This window comes from Diabrotica virgifera, chromosome 3 (genome assembly GCF_917563875.1).
Source record: "Diabrotica virgifera virgifera chromosome 3, PGI_DIABVI_V3a".
Taxonomy (NCBI): domain Eukaryota; kingdom Metazoa; phylum Arthropoda; class Insecta; order Coleoptera; family Chrysomelidae; genus Diabrotica; species Diabrotica virgifera.
The window spans coordinates 217,941,229-217,968,976 of NC_065445.1; the positions used below are offsets into that span (position 1 = coordinate 217,941,229).

The 27,748-nt window shown below is 32.4% G+C and overlaps 1 protein-coding gene across 1 annotated transcript in view; it reads right to left on the minus strand.

The window, feature by feature from the left end:
- Positions 1 to 27,748, minus strand: part of LOC114331342 (hydrocephalus-inducing protein-like) — a 691,883-nt gene that overhangs the window by 51,805 nt on the left and 612,330 nt on the right. Inside the window, exons 68-70 of the mRNA XM_050647266.1 lie at positions 26,235 to 26,546; positions 18,275 to 18,505; positions 2,569 to 2,793 (exon numbers count right to left, since the gene is read on the minus strand). Coding sequence (XP_050503223.1) covers positions 2,569 to 2,793; positions 18,275 to 18,505; positions 26,235 to 26,546 — 768 coding nt within the window. The remainder of the gene's footprint in view (positions 1 to 2,568; positions 2,794 to 18,274; positions 18,506 to 26,234; positions 26,547 to 27,748) is intronic.

A 27,748-nucleotide genomic window follows, 5' to 3' on the forward strand; every position in this document is an offset into this window, starting at 1 on the left:
GACTAACCGCCGGGTACCTGCCTACACGTGCTAACTCAAACACTCGTATTTTTTTATATTAGCAGACCCATGAATAAGTTGTTGTAGGTAAACAAGTTGCAAAAACACGTCATAAAAATACATAATCCCAATACAATAGGCTCGATACTCGTGTTTATAGCACCATCATCCTGTACTTTTGGGTACAAGTAATTCTTAATACATAACTGAAATTAAATTCTAAATATAGACAATATGGAGCGGTATGGATAATACCACTACAAATTTCCGGGGATTTTTCTTTCTTTGCACAGCAGTGTTTAAACACTACAGGGTCGTATCAAATGAATTTTAATATAAACTTATTCAAAATACAGCCACTGCAATCTGTAGCCTCCTATAGGCTGGCAAGAGTTAATATTTATTTTTAATGTGACCGTTGGTTATTTTAATTAGATTGTATTGTTTAAAAGTCATGTACTGGATTTACAGTAGAGGTAATTATTAAGTAATTTTGGAGAATAAAAAATTCTCCAATTTTTTTACCATAAACTTTTTTTTTATAAAACGCTGCGGCCCTAGGCCGCGGCCTAGTCGGCCTAGTGGTAAATCCGGCACTGCTTGTAAAGCGTTAACAATTAATTTCATTTGAGATGCTAATTAGGGGGTGATTTTTACGATTTTTTTTACTAGAAAAAGAAAGGAATCAACTTTATTTTGAGTGCTACATGCAACTTAAAAATCAAAAATAAAGCTTTTTTAAAATTTTTTAAAAAGTTGTGATGAGTTTTTTCCGAGAAATGCTTAGTTTTTTGGTTATTTCACGTTGAAATATTTGATTTGAAATTTGACGAATAAGAACGTACTTTTCATTACCTACAACTATGCTCCAACTGGGTCTACAGGTTTCGTATGTAGGTACACAATTCTTTTCACTGTTTATAAGCGATATTTTTACTAACAATCTTTTTTTCGATAAAATACTCACTTTTTGAGCTTATTACAAAAAACCGTTTAAAAACGTGTTTTTTTGTTGAAAAATACAGATATGCACTAGCAAATAACTCAAAAAGTATTGACGTAGTGAAAAACTCAATAGAATTAAAATTGCTTAGGATTAGTCAGTTTATCCAATTCCGGACTTATCTTGAACGTATGTTTTTCACCCCTAGAAGGGGTGAAACTCACCACAAGGGCAACAGTACACATCGGCAAAATATCATTTTTTTGGTTTGACATGTTAGCATGTGTATGTCAAATTTCATCTCAATCCGAGCAGTTCTTTAAAATTTACAGCAAAAACCGTGAGTAAATGGACTATAAATTAGCTTGAGTGTTTATAAATATAATATGATATATTTTATGATATATTATGATTTATGATGATTTATATTTAATGTCTATTAAAAACTTTAATATTATCCTCTAGACTCTAGACCGTAAGGTATAAGAGGACGGCTTATAAGTAAGTAAAAACTTTTGACTAAAAGAAAAGAAAGGATGGTTTAGATTTGATTACAGTAAAGCACCTCTACTATGTGCTTATACGTATTTCGGAATAGCCGTTTCCTCATCGGAGCACCTGGGTGGGAGGCGCTGAACTGAAATCAAATCCTTTCATCCTTTCCGGGTAATTATCAAAATAATTACCAAAGATGCTACTAGCACCATCTATCAATCGAAAGTTGAGTCAGGAAATAATATTCGAAATTGTTTATCCTCTGACTTTTTAAAGAAAGCTTTTTTGAAGAGCTTTTTAAGTTGGAAAAAATAAAGCATAACAGAGTGGCGAAATACTCGACAAGGACAATCTAAAAATACATTTCACGTCCTGTCATTCACCGTGATAATAATTTTAGCGAATTATTTCCCTTTATATCCACAAAAGTGAATAAAGTATAAACTAAAAGAAAAGAAAGGATGGTTTAGATTTGATTACAGTACAGCACCTCTACTATGTGCTTATACGTATTTCGGAATAGCCGTTTCCTCATCGGAGCACCTGGGTGCTCCGGGCTATGATTTGATTTCAGTTCAGTGCCTCCCACCCAGGTGCTCCGATAAGGAAACGGCTATTCCGAAATAAGTATAAGCACATAGTAGAGGTGCTGTACTGTAATCAAATCTAAACCATCCTTTCTTTTCTTTTAGTTTATACTTTATTCACTTTTGTGGATATAAAGGGAAATAATTCGCTACAATTATTATCACGGTGAAGTACAGGACATGAAATGCATTTTTAGATTTCCCTTGTCGAGTATTTCGCCACTCTGTTATGCTTTATTTTTTCCAACTTAAAAAGCTCAGAGGATAAATATTTTCGAACTTTATTTCCTGACTCAACTTTCGATTAAAAACTTTTGATATACATTGTGTTTTTATTGGGAGGGCGGGCCCGCATCCCAACTGGAACCAGGGCCCGCTGATCTATCAGTACGACACTGGGCCAACTGTGTAAATACTAAAGAAAAATCTAAAATAATAAAAAAATTTAGGCGAATCAGTTAATCTGTTTACGAAAAAATCAACTATGAAAATGAGCATAATTTTCTATATCCCTAACTTTTGACGAGCAGTATATTTACTTACCGTTGCATTTAATTCCAAGGAAGAGGAAAACGTATTTTGAATCACAGCCTTCTCGAAACATCCAAAGCCAAGCTCGGCAACAAATTTTACGGGTTTTTCTCTTGGTGGTGGCCTTGCTATGAGTTTAAAGGGATAACTAATTGAGCCCAATTCATTGCAACTCGCTTCTATAACGGGCGTACTGACACCAGGTTTGATTGGAAGATATAAAATTTCTAAATCAACCTACAATAACAGAATGCTGATAATTATTATTTTACAAATAAAAAAGAGAAATAAGAGAGTAATAACAGTAAAATAGCCAGTAGCGACCCGTGACTTTTTCTTTTTTGTCATTCATTTTACGAAAAAAGTTATTCTTTATAAAAAGTTCTGCTTGCTCTAAAACCTAAGATTCAATCATCAGATATCAAATTTTGTCAATATTATACGAGGTATGTCAAAAAATATGAATTTCGTTCAAGAGTAAAGTACCTTTATTTCTCTCAATATCGAAAATTCTTATTATGAAAAGTTGTTTGGAAATAAAAACTAAGATCAAATATGCAATTACATGCTTCTAATTGGAAAAATATTTTCCAAATTTTTCTCAAATTTATTGATACTAACTTCGTTTTTATTTATTACACATACGATAACTCTTTTATTATTACTTTTACGAAAAAAATATATTCTTTATAAAAAGCTCTGTATGTCCTAAGACCGAAGATGAAACCATCAGATATCACATTTTATTAATTTTATACGAGGTATGTCAAAAAATATGAATTTCACTCAAGAGTAAAGTACCTTTATTTTTCACAATATTGAAAATGGTTATTAAAAAAGTTGTTTAGAATTAAAAATTATGTTTCAATATGCAATTACATCCTTCTAATTGAAATATTGTGAAATATAAAGGTACTATAATCTTGAGCGAATTTCATATTTTTTGACACACCTCATATAAAATTAATAAAAGTTGATATATCATGGTTGTGTCTTAGATTTTAGACCATGCAAAGCTTTTTATGAAGAATAACTTTTTTCGTAAAATGAATAATAAACGACTTATCATATTTGTAATAATTAAAAACGATGTTGGGTACCTATCCATAAAGAGAAAAAAATTTTTTTTTCAATTAGAAGCATGTAATTGCATATTTCATCTTAGTTTTTAATTCCAAACAACTTTTTATCATAAGAATTTTCGATATTGAGAGAACAAGAGGTACTTTATCCTTGACCGAAATTCATATTTTTTGACATACCTCGTATAATATTAAGAAAATTTGATATCTGATGATTGAATATTCGGCTTTGGGGCATGCACAACTTTTTATAAAGAATAACTTTTTTTCGTAAAATTAATAATAAAAAAGTTTCCCATACGTTTCCAACTTAAGTAGACACGCTGTATACACTCACCGGCACAAAATACCGCCACCCAAAATTTTTGATTAAGTTTGACAATTTATAACTTTATTATTTGTACTTCGATTTTAAAGATTCTTGCACGAGTTTGTAGGTACATGTATTGATGTCAATTGCTATTATTCCGGTAACAAAAAATTTTTGCTTGAATGGCAATTTACGGGAGTGAATGTAAACGTTGGTTTTCTCCCAACTTTAAAAAATTCTGTGGAAAAATTGGAGGGCTGATTTTATTTCATACTCCTTTTGTTTTATCCTGGAGGTATCACTAAGGTCTTGTTTTTTGAATTATCTGAAAATCTCTTTTCTTGTAAGAGCTGTAATTAAAAACACTGCTTTGAAGGTTTATTTAATTAAAAATATCAAACGCACTAAAACTAACCAAACAAAACAAAACAATTCAATAGCGGTTATGTCCACCTCTTGCAGCAACGACTGCTCGCAATCTGTTTAGCATCTAATAAAGATGTGTTTTCCTTGCCTGGGGAATAGCCCGATATTCGTCTACCAGGGCCATAACTGTACCAAATTTTGTGGAGGCCTAGGATAACGGCAAATAGCTTTTTTTATTCATCCCATAAATGCTCAATATGATGGAGATCTGGGCTGCATGCGGGCCATTCTAATCTTATCAATCCAACCTCAATTGTATGAGTCAATCAGTGTTTTATTTACAAAAAATGGTACAGCTCTTACAAGAAAAAAGATATTCGGATAATTCAAAAAACAAAATGTTGGTGATACCTCCGGAAAAATATGGACTATAAAACAAAATCAGCTATTTCATTTTTCCACAGAATTTTTTAAAATTAGGAGAAAATACAACGCTTCCTTTCACCCCTGTACATGCAAGCAAAATTTTTTGTTACCGGAATAATACCAAACAATATGAATACATGTACCTACAAACTGGTGTAAGAATGTTGAAAATTGGAGCACAAATAATAAAGTTATAAATTGTCAAACTTAATCAAAAATTTTGGGTGGCGGAATTTTGTGCCGGTGAGTGTAGCTTCAATAATATTATTTTGTATATCACTTGAAACTCTCGAAAAAACAGATGTTTCTAGATGTTGACAAAATTTTTGATCTTTTTTGGCAATTAATTTTAACAATTCCCTGTAATTGCCTGCATTGTCAGAGTCGTCGCACTCAAAATGACCACGAAACGCTAGTTCTTGTTTGGCCCAAAAACATACAGTATCTACTATAAGTGTGCTAAGGATATACCTATCTATTTTTTTAACAAACTCATTATGTTTAGCAATATTTGCTTTAAAAGCTTGGTTAAGAGAACTTTTGATTTTTGTTTTGCCAAACTGAATCAAATTGGGTATACATCTTACATGTAGGGGAGAGTTGGACAAAACCGGGTAGGTTGATAAAATCGGGTACCCCTTAATTCTTCTAACTGTCTGCTGCTATCTATTAGACAATGTTAAAATGAGTGTCCCTTTACCACCAACAGTCGTGTGTATTCATTTCTACCACATTTGAGTAATCTGTGCCGGAGCAGTAAGACCTCACCTGTTTTTTGATGCAGGAAACTCGATTTTTAAGGTAAGTTGATAGCTGTTTTCTCCTCTATAATGAATAACTAATGGCCATTTCAAAATTTAATACATGTAACCTAGTATATTACCTTTAATTTGGCCAAAATTTTTGAATATTATATCATAATTTAAAAATTTAAATAACATTGAATGTCTTGTTTACGAGTTTGACAAAACCGGGTAGTCCGAAAATCGACAAAACCGGGTACCCGATTTTATCAGACCTCTTGTTACTTCCAGTTTCTGCAGTGGTTGTTTTGCTTTTAGTTAACTACAACGTGTGCCTTCTTCTGTTGAAGAAGCTAGTAAGAAAGCTAGTAGGAAAAATTAAAAAAAAATTCCAGTCGTAAAAAAATTAAAACTAAATGAACTGGACAAAAAAAAAAGAAAAAACGTGATAAAAAGGGCTGCACCAAAAATAAAATTGTGGAGAGTTTGGAGGAAGAAGATAATAATAACGATGCGTGTCTATATTACAATTAACTATTTTCAAATTATAATGCGAAGGAAGGCTGGATAAAATGTGTGTCTTTCACCAAATGGGTTTATGACGCCTGTAGTGCCTATGATGATGTAAATGAAGTTTTTATTTGTGACTTCTGTTCATATATTTTCGATTTTTGTTCACATACTTTTAATAAATATTTTATTTTCTGCCCACTAGTATTTTTACATGGTAATTAAGTTACTACCCGGTTTTATCATACCGGTTAGACAAAACCGGGTATTTTGCAATATTTTCATAAATATAAAAAAAAATTAAAAATCTAAGAATATTCTTAAAAATTTTCATTGGCATATCACACTTAAGTCATTTGAGAATATTTGCAGCAAACATTTGCTACTCTCACATAGCAAAAGATACAGACGGTTTTTGAAGTGGTACCCGGTTTTGTCCAACTCTCCCCTAGGTAACGGAGAAATTTCATGTCTCCTTTTTAAAAATCTAACACTATTTGAATCGCGAACCTGGTCCACCCATTTTTCTGTAGAAACCAGAAGACATGGCCAACAATACAGTATATTTTTCTTGCAACCCTAATATAACCAAGGATTTTCACTGTACCAACTAAATTTAAAATATCGAACTACTTTTATTGATTCCTTTTTTAGATTTTTTAAAATAGGTCTTTCATTTTTAATCTCATTTTTTTCTTCAAAATTATACAAGGAGAATTTACACTCATCCATGTTTTACTGTACACACACTTTTTATAGATACTGTCACCAATTTTAAATCTGGTAACAGCGCTACTGATACACAGCGCGCTTATGCCGTCGCTTCTTCAAAATTTTCAGTCACTAGCCGGTCCCGAGCGCCAGCGTGGGTATATAACCATTGTAACCAGAAATGAGTCTGGTAACAGAGTATAATAAAGTGCAACTGAGTCACATAAACTCGCCAATATTTTCGTGTCTACGAGTAGTTGGCTATTTACTGAGTTAGGTACTATTACCACATAATATAATAGTATATTTCTATTGGTAAACATATTGGTAAATAGAATTATTCATCGTCATCAAATATTTATTTGCAAGATTTTTAACTGTTACCAATGGTAACAGTGGTTACATGGACGCTTCGCCAGTGAAAATAGTTATTTGTATAACAAAGGAGGAAAGTGCTACTTTTCCTCCCGAGAATGAAGTTTACTGGGAACTGAAGTTTTAATCATTCAAGGGAGGAAAAGGCACTTTACTCCCGTGTTATACTGGATATGTCAACTGTCAAATATAAGTCAAATTAATAATGTTAACATTGTTAAATCAAAATAACAATTTACTGTTTTTTACCATTCTGCTAAATACAGGGTGTTTTATAAATAAACGTTAACATGCATAGAAACTTACGTAATAGAAAATATATATTTTACAGGGCGTCAATAAGTCATATTTCTTGAATGAAATACCATGACGTCACTTTTACTTTTCCTCCCTAGGGAGGAAAAATATTTTTCCTCCCTAGGGAGGAAAAGTAAAAGTGACGTCATGGTATTTCATTCATGAAATATAACTTATTGACGCCCTGTACAATATCCATTTTCTATTGTATCAATGAAAATATTTTTCCTCCCTACGGGGGAAAAGTAAAAGTGACGTCATGGTATTTCATTCATGAAATATAACTTATTGACGCCCTGTACAATATCTATTTTCTATTACCTACGTAAGTATCTATACATTTTAACGTTTATTTATAAAACACCATGTATTTTGCAGGATGGTAAAAAACAGTAAATTGTTATTTTGATTTAACAATGTTTACATTAATAATTTGACTATTTGACTCATATTTGACAGCTGACAGTTATATTGTACCTACTTGTTAGTTTTAGTTTTAATAAATTTTGTTGGTTAGTTACATAAATAAATTAAGTAAAAATGAAAAATGACTTGTTATTAATTTGAGGAAGGTGGAAAAACCATATGTATAAAATGGGAGTAAAGTGCCTTTTCCTCCCTTGAATGATTACTGCCCTCCGCTACGCGTCGGGCAGTAAACTTCATTCTCGGGAGGAAAAGTAGCACTTTCCTCCCTTGTTATACAAATAGCTATTTCCTACAGCCGTTAACAAAATAGCATGTTTTCCCACGCAGTGCGGAAAACTGGAACTACTTTTAGGTAAATGTTATATGTTTAATCCATTTAACCCTTTTTGGCATATTTGATATTGAAAACCACTGAAGATGAAACCGTCAACCAATGGAGGAAAGAAATATTTCTTATTATTATTATAGAACTACTTTTAGGTAAATGTTATATGTTTAATCCATTTAACCCTTTTTGGCAGATTTGATATTGAAAACCACTGAAGATGAAACCGTCAACCAATGGAGGAAAGAAATATTTCTACGCAAAAAAGGCAAGGCAAAAATAGACCTGACTGACTAGTTGACTATTTCTTACATCTAGTCTAATTATAGCATGGTCTTTATAGTACAGGGTATAGTACAGGGTATAGTACAGTATTCGATTTTAATGGGCTTTATTCTCTTCCTCTTACTGCGTTTCTTTTTTCTTGTATACGTGTGTTGTTTTGTTATTTTCGTTAGCCTTTTTTATTGCCGCGTTTATTGTCTTAGTCGTTATAATTATAGGTATCGTCTCTGCATTACGTATTAGTTTTTTGAACTTTTTCCTCGATGGTTTGAGGTTTTTCGGTGAGTTGCCCTCCTCCTTTATCTTTTCTCCTTCGTAAGGATTTAGTGGCGTCATGTAACTTGTATGACTGTTTTTCCCAATTTTACCTCTCTCCTGTAAGTGTTGTTTTGTTTCGTATAATAAGTAGTAAAAGTCATGTCCTTTATTAATCCGACCATCGTATTGGAGATCTTCTTCTGCATCTTTTACCTACTACGTTGCCTTTAAGTATCATTCGTTCCATTCTTTCTCTTCTTCTAGTTATACAGTGTGTCTGCGTAACTTGGAACCATCTGGGAAACTTTTTTATTATCAATTTTACGAAAAAAAGTTATTCTTGATAAAGTGCTCTGCATAGTCTGAAACCTAAGATGCGATCATCAGATATCAAATCTTATTAACAGTATACGAGGTATTTCAGGTATATTTCAGTATATGAGGTATGAATTTTCCTCAAACGTAAAGTGCCTTTATATTTAACAATATCAAAAATTGTGATTAAGAGAAGTTGAATGGAATTAAAAATTATGTTATAACATGCAATTATATTCTTCTAATTGTAAAAATAAATTTTGAAATTTTTTTTCAAATTACGCATACACAACATCATTTTTATTTATTATAACTCCGTTATTATTAATTTTGCGAAAAAAAGTTATTATTTATAAAAAGTTCTACATAGTCTAGCAACCAAGATGCAGTTATAATAAATTGAATTTTATCAAGTTTATATGAGGTATGTCAAAAAATATGAATTTCGTTGAAGATTAAAGTACCTTTATTTTTCAAAATATTGAAAATTGTTATTATAAAAATTGTTCGGGATTAAAAAATATGTTCTAATTTTCAATTACATCCTTCTACTTAAAATATTGTGAACTATAAAGGTAGTTTTACTCTTAAGCGAAATTCATATTTTTTGACATACCTCGCATAAAATTGACAAAAATTTAATATATTATAACTACATCTGTGTTGTTAGACTATGCAAAACTTTTTATAAAGAATACCTTTTTTCGTAAAATTAATAATAACGGAGTTATCATAAATAAAAATGATGTTGAGTATCCATAATTTGAGAAACATTTTCAAAATTTATTTTTTCAATTAGAAGAATTTAATTGCATATCATAACATACTTTTTAATTCCAAACAACTTTTCTTACTAACAATTTTAGATATTGTCGAATATAAAGGCACTTTACTCTTGAGCCAAATTCATATTTTGTGACATACCTCGTATACTGTTAATAAAATTTAATATCTGATGATGGTATCTTAGGTTTTAGACTATGCTGAGCACTTTATGAAGAATAACTTTTTTCGTAAAATTGAAATTAAAAAAGATTCCCATATGGTTCCAAGTTACGCAGACACACTATTAGGCCTGGATCCCGCGTAAGAAAGAAAAGTTGATTAATAGCAAGCTGAAAATTTGTTAATAGCTTAACGGTGTCTAGTCGGACAAACTTTGATGCACGGGAACACTGGAACAGGGGAAGTTTTAATTGTGGAGCATGATAAACGTGTCGTCCTGACAAGTTTATGATTGTGAAAAATAGCAAGTTGTTTTTAAGTTTATTCGATAGCCAACGTTATGTTATATATGCGAAAATTTTTGTCCGACAAAAATGTTGGGTATTTTAACGAGTCCGACACGTAGAACATGTCACATCACAGGAATTATGTTGGTGATGAATAGCAGTCTGATTTTTGCATGAGAGTTTAATGAAAGGTTAAAAAAGCAATTGGAAGTTCTGTCCGACAAAATTAATGGGAAGTTTTCGTAGTCGGACATTCTAAACAAGTAAGATATAGACAAAAATTCTGGTGATAAATAGCTTTCCGACAAAGATGAAATTTAATTAAGTAAATTATTCCTTACCAAGAATGACTGTTGTCGGAAAAAAATAAGGGGTAGATTTTGTAGTCGGACAATTTAAAAAAATAATTTTTGAAATTTCAATAAGGGGTGATTATTCTATGTCAAAAGTACCTGCAATCAATTACAATCGATATCTTTCGATTTATCTCAACATCATTTAGATATCTCACTGTAATACATTTATAGTAGATCAGGCAAATTATATTATGGATTGAGTGGTCTAGCTATCTTTGTCTGCCACATGCGCGGGATCGCTTGGTTAAAAGAGATAGATAGACCACCTATCGACTATTTGCACTGTATTCCCTGTCTACCCTTATGTCTAGGAATACATTTCCATTTAAGAAAAACTGTCACTTTTGACAATAATTCATAATAAATTGCAATCGTAACTTCAAATTTAAACTAATCGATTTATTTTGGCAGCAAATTATTTCTTGTCATGTGACATATTAATTACATTATTATTTCATTTGTAGAAAGTTGAGAAAAATTACGTTATACAATTTTAATAATAATTTATTTAGGTACCCTTTTTCAATCAAGCAAAGCATTATAGCACGAGGAATGATATTCAAAAGAACTTTCACAATTATCTGGCAACTGAACCTCATTGAACTGATGACCAAGTATTTTACTAACTTTGTAAAATGTTCGAAAATTACTCAAAAATGTTACGTTGAATGGTTTCACTTTCGATCTGGCGACTTAAAATTTAAACTGTTGACACTCAAAAATAGACACAAAAACACTCCATAGTTAATATAAATTTTATTTTCCAACACACGTGGCAAACAGAAACTCAGAGACCATGTACCTTCAAATACTACTTTGTATAGCACAAAGTGTCACAGTGACAAATGCAGCCTTCTAATACATACTTCTAAGCATAATGTGTCATATTTACGTCTATTCTTATAAGCACCGAAGTTTTAGACTCTTCACATTTTTCAATGTCGTTTACAGGGTTAAGATTTGAATATGGAAAAAAATGTATACAACGTTTTTTGTAGGAAATTTTCCGTACTTTCTGATGCGCCTAATTAGAAAACTCTAAGAGATTGCTTTCACATGTTCTTTGACATTTTTTATTGTCATTTTGAGAATATCTAGAACAAACTCCACCCAAAAAAATAATTCTTTTGCAATATATACATGCATTGATAGTTACCTTACTGTTTTTGGAGTGTGCATGTATATATATGCACATGCAAATATGTGAATATAAATAATAATATACAACCAAAATAGCTTTATCAATATGTGACTAAGTCATTCTGAAAAAATGTTTTTTATTTATTTCCTTCGATTTGCCCAAACTTTTTGTCCGACATATAACTTTTTGCGTTACAAAATATAATTTCTACATAAACAAATCAAAATTAGCTTGCTATTTATCACCAACATTTTTGTCTATATCTTACATGTTTAGAATGTCCGACTAGGAAAATTTCCCATTCATTTTGTCCGACAGAACTTCCAATTGCTTTTTTAACGTTTCATTAAACTCTCATGCAAAAATCAGACTGCTATTCATCACCAACATAGTTCCTGTGATGTGACATGTTCTACGTGTCGGACTCATTAAAATGCCCAACATTTTTGTCGGACAAACATTTTTTCATATATTGTATAACGTTGGCTATTGAATAAACTTAAAAACAACTTGCTATTTTTCACCATCATAAACTTGTCAGGACGACACGTTTATCATGCTCCACCATTAAAAGTTCCCCTGTTTCAGTGTTCACGTTCATCAATGTTTGTCCGACTAGACACCGTTAAGCTATTAACAAATTTTCAGCTTGCTATTAATCAACTTTTTTTTCTTACGCGGGATCCAGGTCTATATGTCCAAAATATCTCAGTATATTATGCATGATAGTTGTGGTGAGTGTAGATATTATGTTAAGTTCTAGTATTGAATTATTTGTGCTCTGTCAGTTTACCATTATATTTATCCATTTCAATTCTTTTACGATACTACTTAGCAGAAAATTGTGGTATGAGGCGTTATCCATAATAATTCAAGTTAGTTCCTTCAGCATTGGTATGAGCTTTTCCATCAAAAAATATTTCTTATCCATGGAATCACAATAGTCTCCACTAGTTTATTTCATGGAAAATATCAGTCCAGAATTTTCGAACCTTTCAAAAATATCCAAGTTTCGCAAAAAACATGAACTGAAGTGAGCTTGTATTTACATATTTTTTTCAAAAAGTACTTCAAAAAGTATAACAGCTAAGCAACAATATTTGACATTTCACGACGGACTCTCCTACTATTTTCAAACTTGTGTGAAAATCCGCAGTGTTTTGAAAGTCGTCACAAACTATAGTAAGTAATGGAATCATAATGTACATATTGCCCTTTTATTTTCATATCATATACAACGTTTCCAATTGCTTCTTTTACAGCATCCCCGACGTCCTGATTTTTCATTTTTGGTACAGTATGTAATTATGTACTCCGGGCGTTGTAATAATACCACAGTATATAGAGGTTCCACAGTAAAACCACTCCTCTGTCGGCGCTTTGATCTCAAGAAGTAATACCGGCAGTACGCAATTGGCAATTCACCAGTGGTGGATGCGGGTTTTCCCTGTTAAAATCCGTACGTTTCTATGGGACTAGCAATGCGAGAGTGGGGCAAAAGCGACTGCCAACATTGCGCGGTCGCCATGCGCGACTACAGATTTTACTTCCAATTTTGCGGAGAAAGGTTCTACTGTCTGTTTAACAGAACAATTAATGCATGTTCTGGAATCAAGGAAGCTGGACTACAATGACCTCAGGATTATATCGAATTTATACTATAAGCAACGAGCAAAAGTACGTGTTAACGATCAGCTGTCGGAGGAAATTGAAATCAGACGTGGAGTGAGACAGGGATGCGTGTTGTCGCCGGTTCTTTTTAATGCCTACTCGGAAGAGATCTTGAAAAAGCTCTGGATGGTGAAACAGCTGGAATAAAGGTAAATGGAGTTCCCATTAACAACATTAGATATGCGGATGACACTGTCATCTTAGCTGAAAATATTGGGGATCTTCAGAGGCTGGTGACCAGAATAGCAGAGTTTGGAGAAGAATATGGGCTAACAATGAATGTCAAGAAGACAAAGTTTATGAGAATATCGAAAACTCGAAGAAATAACGAAAATCTCGTCATCAACGGATCCAATATCGAACGAGTCGATCAATATGCATACCTTGGAACAATGATCAACTCCACAGGAGATTACTTACAGGAAATCAAAATCAGGATAGAAAAGGCTAGAGCAAATTTTAACAAAATGAGGAAAGTGCTCTGCACAAGAGATTTGAAGTTGGAGCTAAGAGTTAGGTTGGCTAGGTGCTACGTTTTCTCGACTCTGTTTTATGGAATGGAAGCTTGGACCTTGAATGCTGCATCAATGAAAAAACTAGAATCATTCGAGCTGTGGGTGTACAGAAGAATTCTGAAAATATCGTGGACAGAACACGTTACAAACAAAGAGGTTCTGAGAAGGATGAATAAAGAAATGGAAATCCTAAATACCATCAAAACAAGAAAATTGGAATATCTCGGACATATTTCACGTGGAGAGAGATACAGCTTGCTCCAATTGATTATGCAGGGAAAGATTCAAGGAAAGAGAAGCATAGGGCGACGCAGAATATCGTGGCTGCGCAACCTGAGAGAGTGGTACAGATGTACATCAAATGAACTTTTCAGAGCAGCCATCTCTAAAATACGAATAGCTATAATGATTGCCGACCTCCGCCGCGGAGATGGCACTTAAAGAAGAAGAAGAGTATGCTTAAAGTGTTCTCATTACGACGAACACTGACTTTTAAAGCGTCCTCATCTCGTTGATACATTTGTTATGTATCAGCAGTATCGGTAGTAAAGATCCATCGTCTTCTTCCTCCTTCCTAAAATACTTTAAAAAGTTGAGAACAAAAAATTGTCTAATGCTCTCCAGAAATAGTATTTGCAGGCATTATATTATTATAGACGGAGAGACAACGCCGAAAAATCTCTCTGAATTTACTAAGGCTAGTTTTTTAACAGTTGATTACCCTGATTGTGTAGAGAAACATACTGCGGTGGGCCAAGCGAAACGTAAAACAGGTGGTACTGACAGCTTGTCAAAGTTGCTTACCTGCGGAGTTAATTAAATCCATTTACTAAGGCTGAAAATCAGTACACACATTCTAAATTAAATATAAATAAAAGTTATTATAGTCGGTCAGCTGTATGATGGGACAGAGCCGGTCGGTCGGCCCCAATGAATGTAGAGGGTTATTCACTATATTTTAAACCCCCTCTAAACTGCTTTATTTACAGAATTAGAAAAAAATGTAAAATACAAAAGTTATTAGATTTTTTAATTATGATTTTTTGACATATATATCTTACTAGTGACGTCATCCATCTGGGCGTGATAACGTAATCGACTATTTTTTTTAAATGAGAATAGGGGTCGTGTGCTAGCTCATTTGAAAAGTTATTAAATTCTCTATGCAGTAATATAAACATTAAGGTCATTATTTATACAGGGTGTTCAAAAATTTTTTGGAATTATTAATTAAACAATTAATTTACATAAAAAAAATTTTTGGACACCCTGTATAAATAACCATGTTAATGTTTATATTACTGAATAGGGAATTGAATAACCTTTCAAATGAGCTAGCACACGACCCCTATTTTGATTTAAAAAAATAGTCTATTACGTCATCACGCCCAGATGGATGACGCCACTAGTACGATATATATGTCAAAAAATTAGAATTTAAAAATAAAAATCGACCTGATTCGTATGAAAAGGTTTTCGACCCATAATGAAAAAATCGAACACTTTTGTATTTTACATTTTTTTCTAATTCTGTAAATAAAGCAGTTTAGAGGGAGGGGTCAAAATATAGTGAATAACCCTGTACATTCAATGGGGCCGACCGACCGGCTCAGTCCCGTCATACAGCTGACCGACTATAATAGCTTTTATTTATATTCAATTTAGAATGTGTGTACTGATTTTCAGCCTTAGTAAATGGATTTAATTACCTCCGCAGGTAAGCAACTTTGACAAGCTGTCAGTACCACCTGTTCTACGTTTCGCTTGACCGACCGCAGTATGTTTCTCTACACAATCACAGTAATCAACTGTGAAATAACTAGCTTTAGTAAATTCAGAAAAATTTTTCAGCGCTGCCTCTGGGACTATTAGTGCCCTAAGTCAAGTGTTCTAAAACTGCCACTGAGGTTTTCATCTACAAAAATACTTCATAATTATTATAATTGATTTCATGAGTATTGATAAACAGATATAATAATACAGCTATTGTTTTCACCCATTTCTAAAAGATGTGAAAACATTGAATTATCCATGTCGGTCTGTCCGTCTCTAACCTCAACTACTTCATCATTATACCAGATAGAATGATAAATGAGGAGTCGAGTGAGATCTTGTAACTTGGATGGTATTATAGGTAAGAAATTTAACCTCGGACTTCCGGTTCCAGAGTTGGAACCACAGGTACTATTTTAAAGTCGCCGAAATAGTACAAGCGATATATTACTCGACGCATCTTAGCAAGATGAGAATAGATATATACTTCAGGTTTTTGTATCATGTCCGGTTAAAAAGGTATAACTGAAAGTGCCACATTATAGTCGCAGAAATAGATGTGGTATATCGATCATCACGTATTGAAAAGTCGAGATCGAATATGTAGTTCTAGTTTTGATGTCATTTACTGTAGAGGCAACATCAGTAGCGATCAACAGGTAGCAACAAATTGCGGTCCAAGATTTCGGCTGTAATTTTGAATATTTTGTCGAGATATTTGGCACACATATTCTTAACAAATATAATAAAGAATGACGGTAAAGAGCCCAATTTGAAAAATATGTTAGTTTGTGGAAATTACTCTATAACTAAATAAAATATTGCAAAAAGGAGCCTGTACCGCCATTACGGAGAACAAAAAAAAAAAGAATGTGTGTGTACTTTGTACGCACGTAAGAAGTTATACTTCTATTATATGATTTAAACGAAATTAATATACTTTTTATTTATATTTTGTTTAAATATTAAACTAATTTATACTTACTACTTCTCAAACATTTTTATTAGAACAGTGCCAAAAATTAAAATAATAAAAGAATAAAACACATTAAACAAGCCACAAATGATGTCTGAACATTAATTGTCGAAATTTTTTTTAACTAAATACGTATTTTCTGAAAATACAATTATATAATAAATATACTTACAATCATAAAATGTATTAAAAAAAACAAAAAAGAAAGTTTCTATTGGGACTCGAACCAGCGCTAATAAGAGCGGTTGGTATTGGGACCGTGCAAGTTCGGCAAAGCGACCCCTATTTCTACGCTCTATACTAAAATTCGCACTTTTAATTATATTGGCCAATTATATTAGTCCTGGTTACTGGATAATTGTCAAGGCCATAGTCCAAAAAAATAATAAGAAGAAAAAATAAGATTCAGGTTATGTTATGAAAACGTCAACAATTGTATGTAGTAAATGAAATTAGTTATTAAAATGCAGTACTGCAAGCAAAATAAAATTAATGAAATTTACCTTTATATAATAATTGCATATCATATCAATATTGTGGAGCAATATATAATTTTTCTGCTTCATTGACAGAAGGTATGAAATATACGTCAATTAGACAATTTCAATTGACAATATGAATTATTTAAGATAGTTGCAATATTTCTCCGCGACTCGCGCAGGGTCGTTTCTCGTTTCCCCTTCCAAGTACTTGCACACCACGAATTGGAATTCATTCGCCTTCTCCGCTTAGCCACGGAGACTATGTGTCATTATTTACGAAGATCGTCTAACTAAACGGATTAAACTTGTGATATTTTGTTATTTTGAAAATCGATCAAATTATTTTAATTTTGAATTGAAATGATTTAGAATTGAAAAAAATACAACAAAACATAGAGTAAAAAAACAATATATTAGGTGAATATTGATAGAAATTTTGATGGTAATCAAATTATATAAATAAAAGTATTACATATTATGTATTTTGGCAGATCAAATAGGTAGGTTTATACCCATGATACATTAACAATTATTACGTGTACCTGTTGCTTTTAAAAACTATTTAAAAGTCACTACAATATTATAAACTTTTTTGTTTCTGTCCTCACAACAATAAAACTAATATATTATACATTTGTTTACCTTTACCTTTACCTCCAAACCACAGCTGCCATATCGGATAATTTTTGACATGTCATTTGAACATCCAATCAGAACAAAGTTATAATGCGCATGCGCCGGGCTGATAGGTTTTAACATATAAAAAAATCACCCTCTATCGCCGGTAAAGAAGTATAACTTCAAAAATACACTTTCTTCAAATAAACTTTTTTATCCCATGCTTAGATTTTTTGCCACATTGGATTTACTAAAAGTCGATTTTTTTATCTATAACAAGAAATCGAACGTGACTGACACGGTAACATTTAGCGCGCCTATGAGTAGGTATAAAAATTATTGTTTTTGATAGTATAATCACAGTATAGGTATAATGTCACTGTCAATGTTGAATTACCGACGCACTGTTGCCTCACTATTGAATGTTCGCAGAACTTTCGACACACAAAAATATTGATGACACGCTACTCTTTACTCTTAAAACGTAATGTCCGGAAGTTTGACAAAAATGACTCAAATTACCTTTGTATAAGGTTGCATATTAAAGAGCCTGTCAAAATGCAACTCTGTTGATCCTCCATTCAAAGTAAAGACGACTGGTAAATTTATGGGGTTTTCTAGTTTAATGCTGGTTTTGATAGCGTGTCGCACGCATGTTTCCAGTTCTTTAGTCGGTTTCTGTACTGGTGGAAGTACTTTTACGGTTATTTCATAAAATAAATATTCTTCAGTATCTTGATCTTTAAAAATTACCTATAAAATAAACACAAAATAAAAAATTGTATCAATAATACAAGAGAATAAAGTAGGTATATATGTTATAGTCAAAGCCCGAATTTCAAGCACTCCTAGGTTTGACTAGGGAATCCTCAGGTCTGACTGACGGTCTTAGTCAAAGGCCGAAATAAATTACAATTTCGGCCTTTGACTAGTCAAACCTAGGAGAGACTAAGTTGGTCAGGCAAAGGTCGAAATTTAATTTTATGAAATCGGGCTTTGACTAGTCAAACCCCGATCAGCTATTAAAATGTCGAAATTTGTTATATTAGGTTTAATAAAACGTCAATCTTTAATTTTAATGTTTATTATTTTTATATTGTTGTACTTAAAATAAAAAAGTGTGTTTATAAAATAAAAATAGTGTTTATTCTCACATGTTGAGGCATTATGGCATTTAGATTTGCATAATACGTTAGATTTTTTACACTTATATAATTTTGAAGAGCATTTCTTATCGCAGTAGCATTTTATAAAGCTTTGTCCTCCAAATTTAGAATCTTTTGTACGAGTGTCTCTTAGAGACAGCTTAACGTCTGGAACATCTTCGAAATTAAGTAAATTCTCTTATTTGATTTCTTGGAAAAAGTGTGTTTATTTTTCCTTATTTCGTACCAACTCTATACAAACCATCAATTGTTTTATGGTCAACTGTGAAGGAAGATATTGCAATCGGAGAAAAAACTAAGGATCACCATAATACTAACGAAGCCTCTGGACCGTCGTCACTAGGAGAGGAAGAAAATTGTCACACAATTCAGATTATTTCTTCAGATGTGGTTTGTTGTATTTGCCAAAAAGAGAGCTCTGACGCACATACGTGCATATTTGAGGTTGGTGCATACTATGAAGGTTTTGAAAGAAAACTTACATAGATGCGTTGTGCACACACAGAAAAGATTAAAATAAATAAAGGAAATGCGACTGAAGGTCTTTATGCCCAGGCTAATGCTATGGAACAATTAAGTGAAAAACAAATTCCTCCAATTTCGATCGGAAAAACTGTAACAATATCGTTCCCTAGCATTGATACAGCCAAAGGAGATATTCGAAATATTTTGGGTATCATACAAGATAAAACAATTGACGGTTCATATAGAGTTGGTACGAAATACGGAACACACTTTTTTTAAGAAATCAAATAAGAGAATGTAAAGGGAATTTTCTTAACTTCGAAGATGTTTCAGACGTTAAGCAGTCTCTAAGAGAAATTAGTACAAAAGTTTCTAAATTTGATAACAGTGTTTTATAAAATGCTACTGCAATAAGAAATGCTCTTCAAAATTATGCAAGTGTAAAGATCTAACGTATTGTGCAACTCTAAATGCCATGTCTCAACATGTGAAAATAAACACTAATTTTTTTATTTTAATTACGACAATATAAAAATAATAAGCATTAAGATTTAAAAAATGACGTTTTATTAAACCTAATCTAATAGATTACGACATTTTAAGTTAAATTAAATTTCGACCTTTGCCTGACCAACTTAGTCTCTCCTAGGTTTGACTAGTCAAAGGCCGAAATTCTAATTTATTTCGGGCTTTGACTAAGACCGTCAGTCAGACCTGAGGATTGCCTAGTCAAACCTAGGAGTGCCTGAAATTCGGGCTTTGACTATAACATATACACAATCGTGCTATTGGGACCGTGCAAGTTCGGTAAAGCGACACCTATTTCTATGCTCTGCAACTTTATTCGCACTTTTAATTGTATTGGCCAATTATTCTAGTCCTAGTTACTGGATAATTCTCAAGGCCATAGTACAAAAAAATAATAAGAAGAAAAAATATGATTCAGGTTATGTTATTAAAACGTTAAGAATTGTATGTAGTAAATAAAATTAGTAATTAAAATGCAGTACTGCAAGCAAAATACAATTAATTAAATTTACCTTTATATAATAATTGCGTATCATATCAATATTGTGGAGCACCATATAATTTTTCTTCTTCAATGACAGTAGATATGAAATGTAGGTCAATTTGACAATTTCAATTGACAATATGAATTATTTAAGAAAGTTGCAATATTTCTCCGCTATTCGCGCACGATCGTTTCTCAATTCCCTTCCCAGTACTTGCACACCGCGAATCGCGAATAATGTCTTCTTTACCGGTGTGTCACAAATCTGATATTTACCTATACTGTTACCGTTGCTATTTTTAGGGTAAAAGTCACACAGCCATCTAATAGTTGTGTTCAGCCACTTGAAAGATATATACCTACTTGGAATTTTATACAGTGATGAGCGCGCTAATAACCGGCAAAATAACACAACAGATGGGAAACACTAATGTCCAGTTGCACCAACAAATAAACGATTGATTTGGATTGCCCGTTTATTTTAAAATATAATAATTGTCAAAAAACTGTCAAATTATAAACAGAAATTTTAACGATTCTCCCAAAAAATTTTAAATTTTAACCTTTTTCGAAAGAAAAGAAAAGTGTACTGTTATTATATTTGATGGTAGAATATTTGATATTTTTCGGGAGAATCGTTAAACTTTCTGTAATTGACAATTATTAAATTTTAAAATAAACGGGCAATCCAAATCAAAAAATCAATTGTTTATTTGTTGGTGCAACTGGACAAAAGTTGTGAGATAAAAAGGGATGAAACTAGTAGAGGTGGAAAATTTAGCGATAGAAACCTATAAATTTACATTGTATTGATTGTTTCTCACCTTTAGACGCATCAGGCGAGTTTTGCCCAGAGATATGTCAAGAATAGATCTGGCTAGGGATATGCTGAGCAATGCATCGGGGTGCAACGTCGATATCAAGTACGGTGATCTAGCTATCTTTGTCTGTCGTGCGAGTGTGAGCGTATCTACCAAGAGGTGGGAGTAATGGAACGACAGTTACACAGAGGCGGCAACCATAATATGCTAGAGAGAGAAAGCTAAGTGTCAGTAGAGAGAGATAGATAGACCACCGACCCGAACTGCTCCGCGTTACGCTATTTTTCAGAGTTGGCCAAATCTATGTGTATAAGATCTTTGATTTTGCCACTATCACTGTGACGGTGATAGTTTTAGTTGACATACTCCTCTGATACGTCTAAAGTGAGAGACAATCAATGTCATGTAAATTTATAGGTTTCTGTCGTTAAAATTCTCACCTGTACAAGTTTCATCTTTTTTTCTTTCACAACGTGTTATGTTTCCATATTTTGCGTTATTTTGCATCCCTATATTATAGGTTTTCAAGTATTTATTATAGGTATTGATAAGCTACACTCTGATGATTACTTATAGGTATGAGCTACACTCATATTTTAGTTTTGCCTACTGTAATAGTGTAAGATATGATTAATATATACTAATAACTAATAAACGACTAATAGATAGATAGATTAATGTAACGTTCTCTGTTTAAGAATAATATACCGGGAGATATTAACAAAACTTCAATCACGATTTTCTTAGTCCTGCCCTTTGCAATACTGGAAGGTTAGAATAGGTACTTACACTTTATGGAAAAATCCACGGGTTTCCTGTGTCATTTTCCTGTGAAAATTAGATTTTCCACGAGGAAAAAATTGGGAGTTGCGATGAATTTCTGAGTCCTGCCATATCCATAGAATGACAGGATACTATCAATTTTATGAAGAAAATTTTTTTGGCAGGAAGGTTGCAAAAGGACTAAGGGAGTATATTATAGATGTACAAACGTGTAGTGAAAATAATGAAATTTTCATAATTTTCCAAGTCCTACCAACTTAAGAAATTAAACATTATTTGAAAATGATCGAAAGAAATGTTGGCATGACGTCTCTTAATGTTTAACTGCACCCTTGAAAAATTATGTGAACAATTTTCACGCTGGTTCCGTGATTTTCTGAGTCATAAAATAAATTTTATTATAAAATAAATAATTTAAGTAGACATTATTCAAAATGGCAGGATGTTTAGTTACACCTTTTTACTATACATAGTTAAAAACTGTGTGAGAAAATTCGTGGAAAGTTACACAATCTTCTGAGTCATGCCATTTTGCACATATCTCAAGAATGTTAATATAAATCTATTTACAAAGAGGCAGGATAGTTGTGTAGATATTTCGTATATAAAAATAAAATGTTATGTCTGTAAAATTATTGCAGGTTGTTATACAAACATATTCATATCATCACAATTTTCTGATTCATGTCATGTCAAATATGCTTAAAACACTAATCTCAAACCGTTTACAACGTGGCAGGATGACCGCAAAAATATTTAATACATAAAAATTAATTTTTATATCGTTAAAACAATCGTACGGTATTAAATATTATTTTCCTGAGTAATGTCTCGGATTTTTACACACCTTTCAAATCTAATACCAAACTGTAACATCTTTATTTTAAGCAATTAGATCATATTTCTATCTAAGTAAACGTAATAAAAGTAATAGGAAGAAAATTAATAATTTCATAGTTAATTGGTTATAGTGGGATTGTACCTATTATACAGGGTGTCCAGAAACTCTTCTAACAAACGAAGCCCGGAGATTCCTCAGATAATTTTAAGAAAATTTAACTCAATTCATCTAGTCCGAAAATGCTTCCTAAGGAAGCTAGGGCTCTTTAAGGATGGCGTATTGTAACTAGTCTTTTTTTAAATAGCTCTAGAACAGTTCTATTTAGAAAAACGAAAACTGGTACACCTATTTATCTTCCATAGATAAATCGATTCCATAAATTGTCAATTTTTAGTACCGGTCATAGGCGTCCGTTTAGGGTACGGAAACGGATATTTTATCGCATAACTTTTCTGTGTTTAACTTTTAAGCATTTTTGACACTGTATTTTTAAACTATGGGGTATTCTTGTATTAAAAGGTACTCTTGCTTTAAGTCGGTAGGATACGCCGTGTTCTTGAAAAATCGATTTGAAATTTTTTTCGGTTTTGAACTTGAAAAAAAAAAATAAAAAAAAAGCTATTTAGAAAAACGAAAACTGGTACGTTTATTTCTCTTCCAGAGATGAATCGATTTTATCAATTGTGAATTTCTAGTATCGGTCATAGGCGTCCGTCTTGGGTAGATCAACGAAATCTCATAACTTGCTTTAATTTTTAAGCACTTTTGACAGTAGAGTATTAAATTATGAGGTATTTTAGTACTAAACGTTACTCTTGCTTCAAGTCGGTAGAGACACCGTTTTTTTATTTTTTTTTATTTTTTTTTTATTTTTTTTTAAATTCAAAACACGAAAAATTTTAAAATTATTTTTTCTAGAAACCGGTGCATCTTATCGACTTAAAGCAAGAGCACCTTTTAGTAGTAGAATGCCTCACAATTTAATAACATAGTGTCAAAAATGCTTAAAACAAGACAAAAAAGTTATGCGATAAAATATCCGTTGCCCTACCTAAAACAGACTCCTATGACCGGTACTAGAGATTCGCAATTGATGGAATCGATTTATCTCTGGAAGATAAAAAGGCGGACTGGTGATATAAAAAAACTAATTACAAGGCTCCATCTTCAAAGAGCTCTAGCTCCCTTAGGAAACATTTTTGGATTAGATGAATTGTGTTAGAATGTCTTAAAATTATCTTAGAAATCTTAAAATTATATATACAGGGTGTTTTATTAAAAAAAAACATAAGTTTGTATCACCCTGTCAATACGGGTAGCCCTGTATATTAGAAAACATTTTTAAATTATGATCCGATCTTTGCCCCAAGTTTTAACTAAATAACTTTTTTTCGTATCTCTTACAATAAACGAGTAATTGGACTTTGTCACACTAATGCCCCATCCTGTATACGAAATAACTATAAAACCATCCTGCCTCTTTGTAAACAGACATATTAAGATTCTTGAAACATATGCAAAATGGCATGACTAAGAACATGGTGGAATTTTTCACGAATTTTCTTACAAATCTAGGACTCCTGCCGTCTTACAATAACCGGTTAACCTTCCTGCCGAGTACCGAAAAAATATTGATTGCATTTGAGTATCATAACTTTTTAAAGGCAGGACTCAGAAAATCACGAAATCGTTGTGAAAATTTTCCGCAGAATTTTTTCAAGGGACAAGTATACTTAAACAGTAGGAGACGTCGTGCCAACATTTTTTTGATCATTTTGAAATAAATATGTTTAATTTATTTAGTCAGGACCCAGAAAATCATAAAAATTTCATTATTTTCCGTACATGTTTGTATACATACAGTGAGCACGTAAAGGTTGGAATAAATTCATTTTCTCGAAAATGGATGATCTTGGAAAAAAATCCCGAAATAGGTCAATTTTTATTTTTAAATTACGACTTTTTGGCATATATATCATACTAGTGACGTCACCCATTTGGGCGTGATGACGTCATCGATGATTTTTTTAAATGAGAATCGGGGTCGTGTTATAGCTCATTTGAAAGGTAATTCAATTCTCTATTCAGTAGTACAGTAAAACCTGTCAATAACGGCCACTAAAAATGAACTGTTGGCCGATATAGAAAGGTGGCCGCTATTGCCAGTTTATGTAGTCTACATATAATTGGTTTGGGAAATTTTTAAACTGGCCGTCAGGACAGGTGGCCGATATTGGCAGGTGGCCGTTAACACAAGCTTTACTGTATAAACATTAACATAATTATTTGTACAGGATGTCGAAAAAAAATTTTTTTTAATTAAATTTATTGACATAAAACAAGAATATGTGTAATTTATTTAATTCAAAATACATTTTACTGCTCTCGGAGAAGAGAAAAAATGTTTATTGGAAAAAAATGATTGCTTTTCGCTTAAATTAAATGCTCAAATTGTCAAGAGTCAGGTGGGTGGGTGGCTGTTTTAATATTGAATTTGCAAAAAACAATATTTTTTATTTGTCAAATAAACATTTTTTCCTGCTTTCTGATAGCAGTAAAATGTATTTTGAATTAAATAAATTACACAGATTCTTTTTTGTCAATAAATTTAATTAAAAAAAATTTTTTTGGACACCCTGTATAAATAATTATGTTAGTGTTTATATTACTGAATAGAGAATTAAATTTCTTTCAAATGAGCTATGAAACGACCCCTATTCTCATTTAAAAAAATCATCGATGACGTCATCACGCCCAAATGGGTGACGTCACTAGTATGATATATATGCCAAAAAGTCGTAATTTACCAACAAAAATCGACCTATTTCGGGATTTTTTTCCAAAATTGTCCATTCTCGAGAAAATGAATTTATTCCAACCTTTACGTGCTCATTGTATATACTTCGTTAGCCCGTTTGCAACTCTCCTGCCCAAAAAAATTTTCTTCATAAAATCCATAGTATCCTGTCATTCTACGGATATGGCAGGACTCAGTAATTCATCGCAAAATCCTATTTTTATTTTTTGGGTAAATCTAATTTTTACAGGAAAATGTCACAGGAAATTTGTGGATATTTCCACAAATTGTACGTACCTCGTCTACCCTTTCACTATTGCAAAAGGCAGGACTCAGAAAATCGTGGCTGAACTTCTGTATAATATCTCCCAGTCTATAAGAAGAATGTAGTTTTTTGTCAAATTGTCAAAGGCCTAAGGACAAAGGTTAGAATTTTGTACATTGCACATGTATTATGAAACGTTCTTAATTTTAAATATATTTTTATTGATCCATCTCCCATTTATTATCACTACATACCAATTTAGTACCATCTATTTAAATCTAAATTGCTTTAAAATAACTCACTTTTAATATATTATACAAGAAAATACTTACATTAAAATCTAAAACTTCTTCATTGATAATATAAACATTCCATTCATAACCCTTAACTTCATTTGGCCTAATATCAACAGTTTCTAGTCCAGACACTTTGTACAAAGTCTTCAGCGTTGGTATGCTCTTCAAAACCGTTTCCACTTGGCAACAGATTTTGTTGTTCGTCCAATTTCTTATTTGTAATATTTGGGAATGACTATACTTGGCTCTGATCTCAATCCATATTTTTTTCTCCGGCAAAGGTGCTACGGCTGTTCCAACTAAAGAGTAAATTATTTCTTTGTCGTCTAGGGGTAATATTAGAAGACCCTACGAAACATTATTGAAATTAATGATGCTACTACACATACTCTTGGGTATTCGATTTTTACAGTTTGGTATTTACATTGTTGGGCAAAGGTTTACTCAAACTTGTTTTTTAAACTTATAACGGGTGGATGAAAAGAAATGTTCTTTTTATTTTAAGTTTGAGACATCCTGTAGTGAGGTCAAGGTACAAGGGTGAGTAGATATACATCAAAAGCGTGTTGTAGTCTTATGTTTTCTGAATATCTGTTTTTTTATGTTCCTGGCATCCTTAGAAACAAAGAAAATGGACGGTTTTATTCTTTAACATAATACGCTTTAATTGAAGCAATACTAAATTAAGAATAAAAAAATATCAACAGTTAACAAAACTTTAAAAACAAGAAGATACATGGAGTAAAAAGTTCTGATCGAAACACTTATAGAAGTTGTGTGTCCACCACACTCAAAAAAATTTGGTTCGTAATATTGATTAACAGTGATTATTGAATAGTATTTCGGTTATTGTCACAATGATTGAATAATAATTGTGAAAATAACTAGAGTACATTAATTAATTACACTCAATTTATTCAGCCAATAACTTAGTTTCGTATATTTAATAAATAATGTTAATTCTGGCAGCAACTCACTTTCTTGATTTCGTAGATGGTTCTAGGTCAATTGCTCGAATTCAATTGCTCGAAATTAATTCCATCCATCCAATGGCACTACAACCCAAATCGAGCCTTGGCCTCCTTCAATAAGCTTCCCCAATCATTTCGATTTACCGCTGTTCTTTTCCATGAACGCGTTCCCAGGAAGTTCTTGGCATCCTCATCGACTTCGTCTTCCCATCTCTTTTTAGGTCTTCCAACCGGTCTTCTTCCCTGCATTCTTGCATTCAGCAATTTTCTGGGGATTCTATTCTCATGCATGCGGACCACGTGCCCTGCCCACCGTAATCTCTGTAGTTTAGTGTGTTGTGCTAGAGTTGGTTCGCTATATTGCTCGTATATTTCTCTATTATACCTAATTCGCCAGTTGTTATTTTCCCTTATTGGGCCCAGTATCCTACGTAATACTTTTCTTTCAAACATATCTAATGCATTGGCAGATTTCTGTGTCACCACCCATGTTTCGCAGCCATAACTTACTATGGGTCTGATTATTGTTTTATATACCCGGAGTTTTGTTTTCCGGTGTACGTCTCGCAATTTGAATAT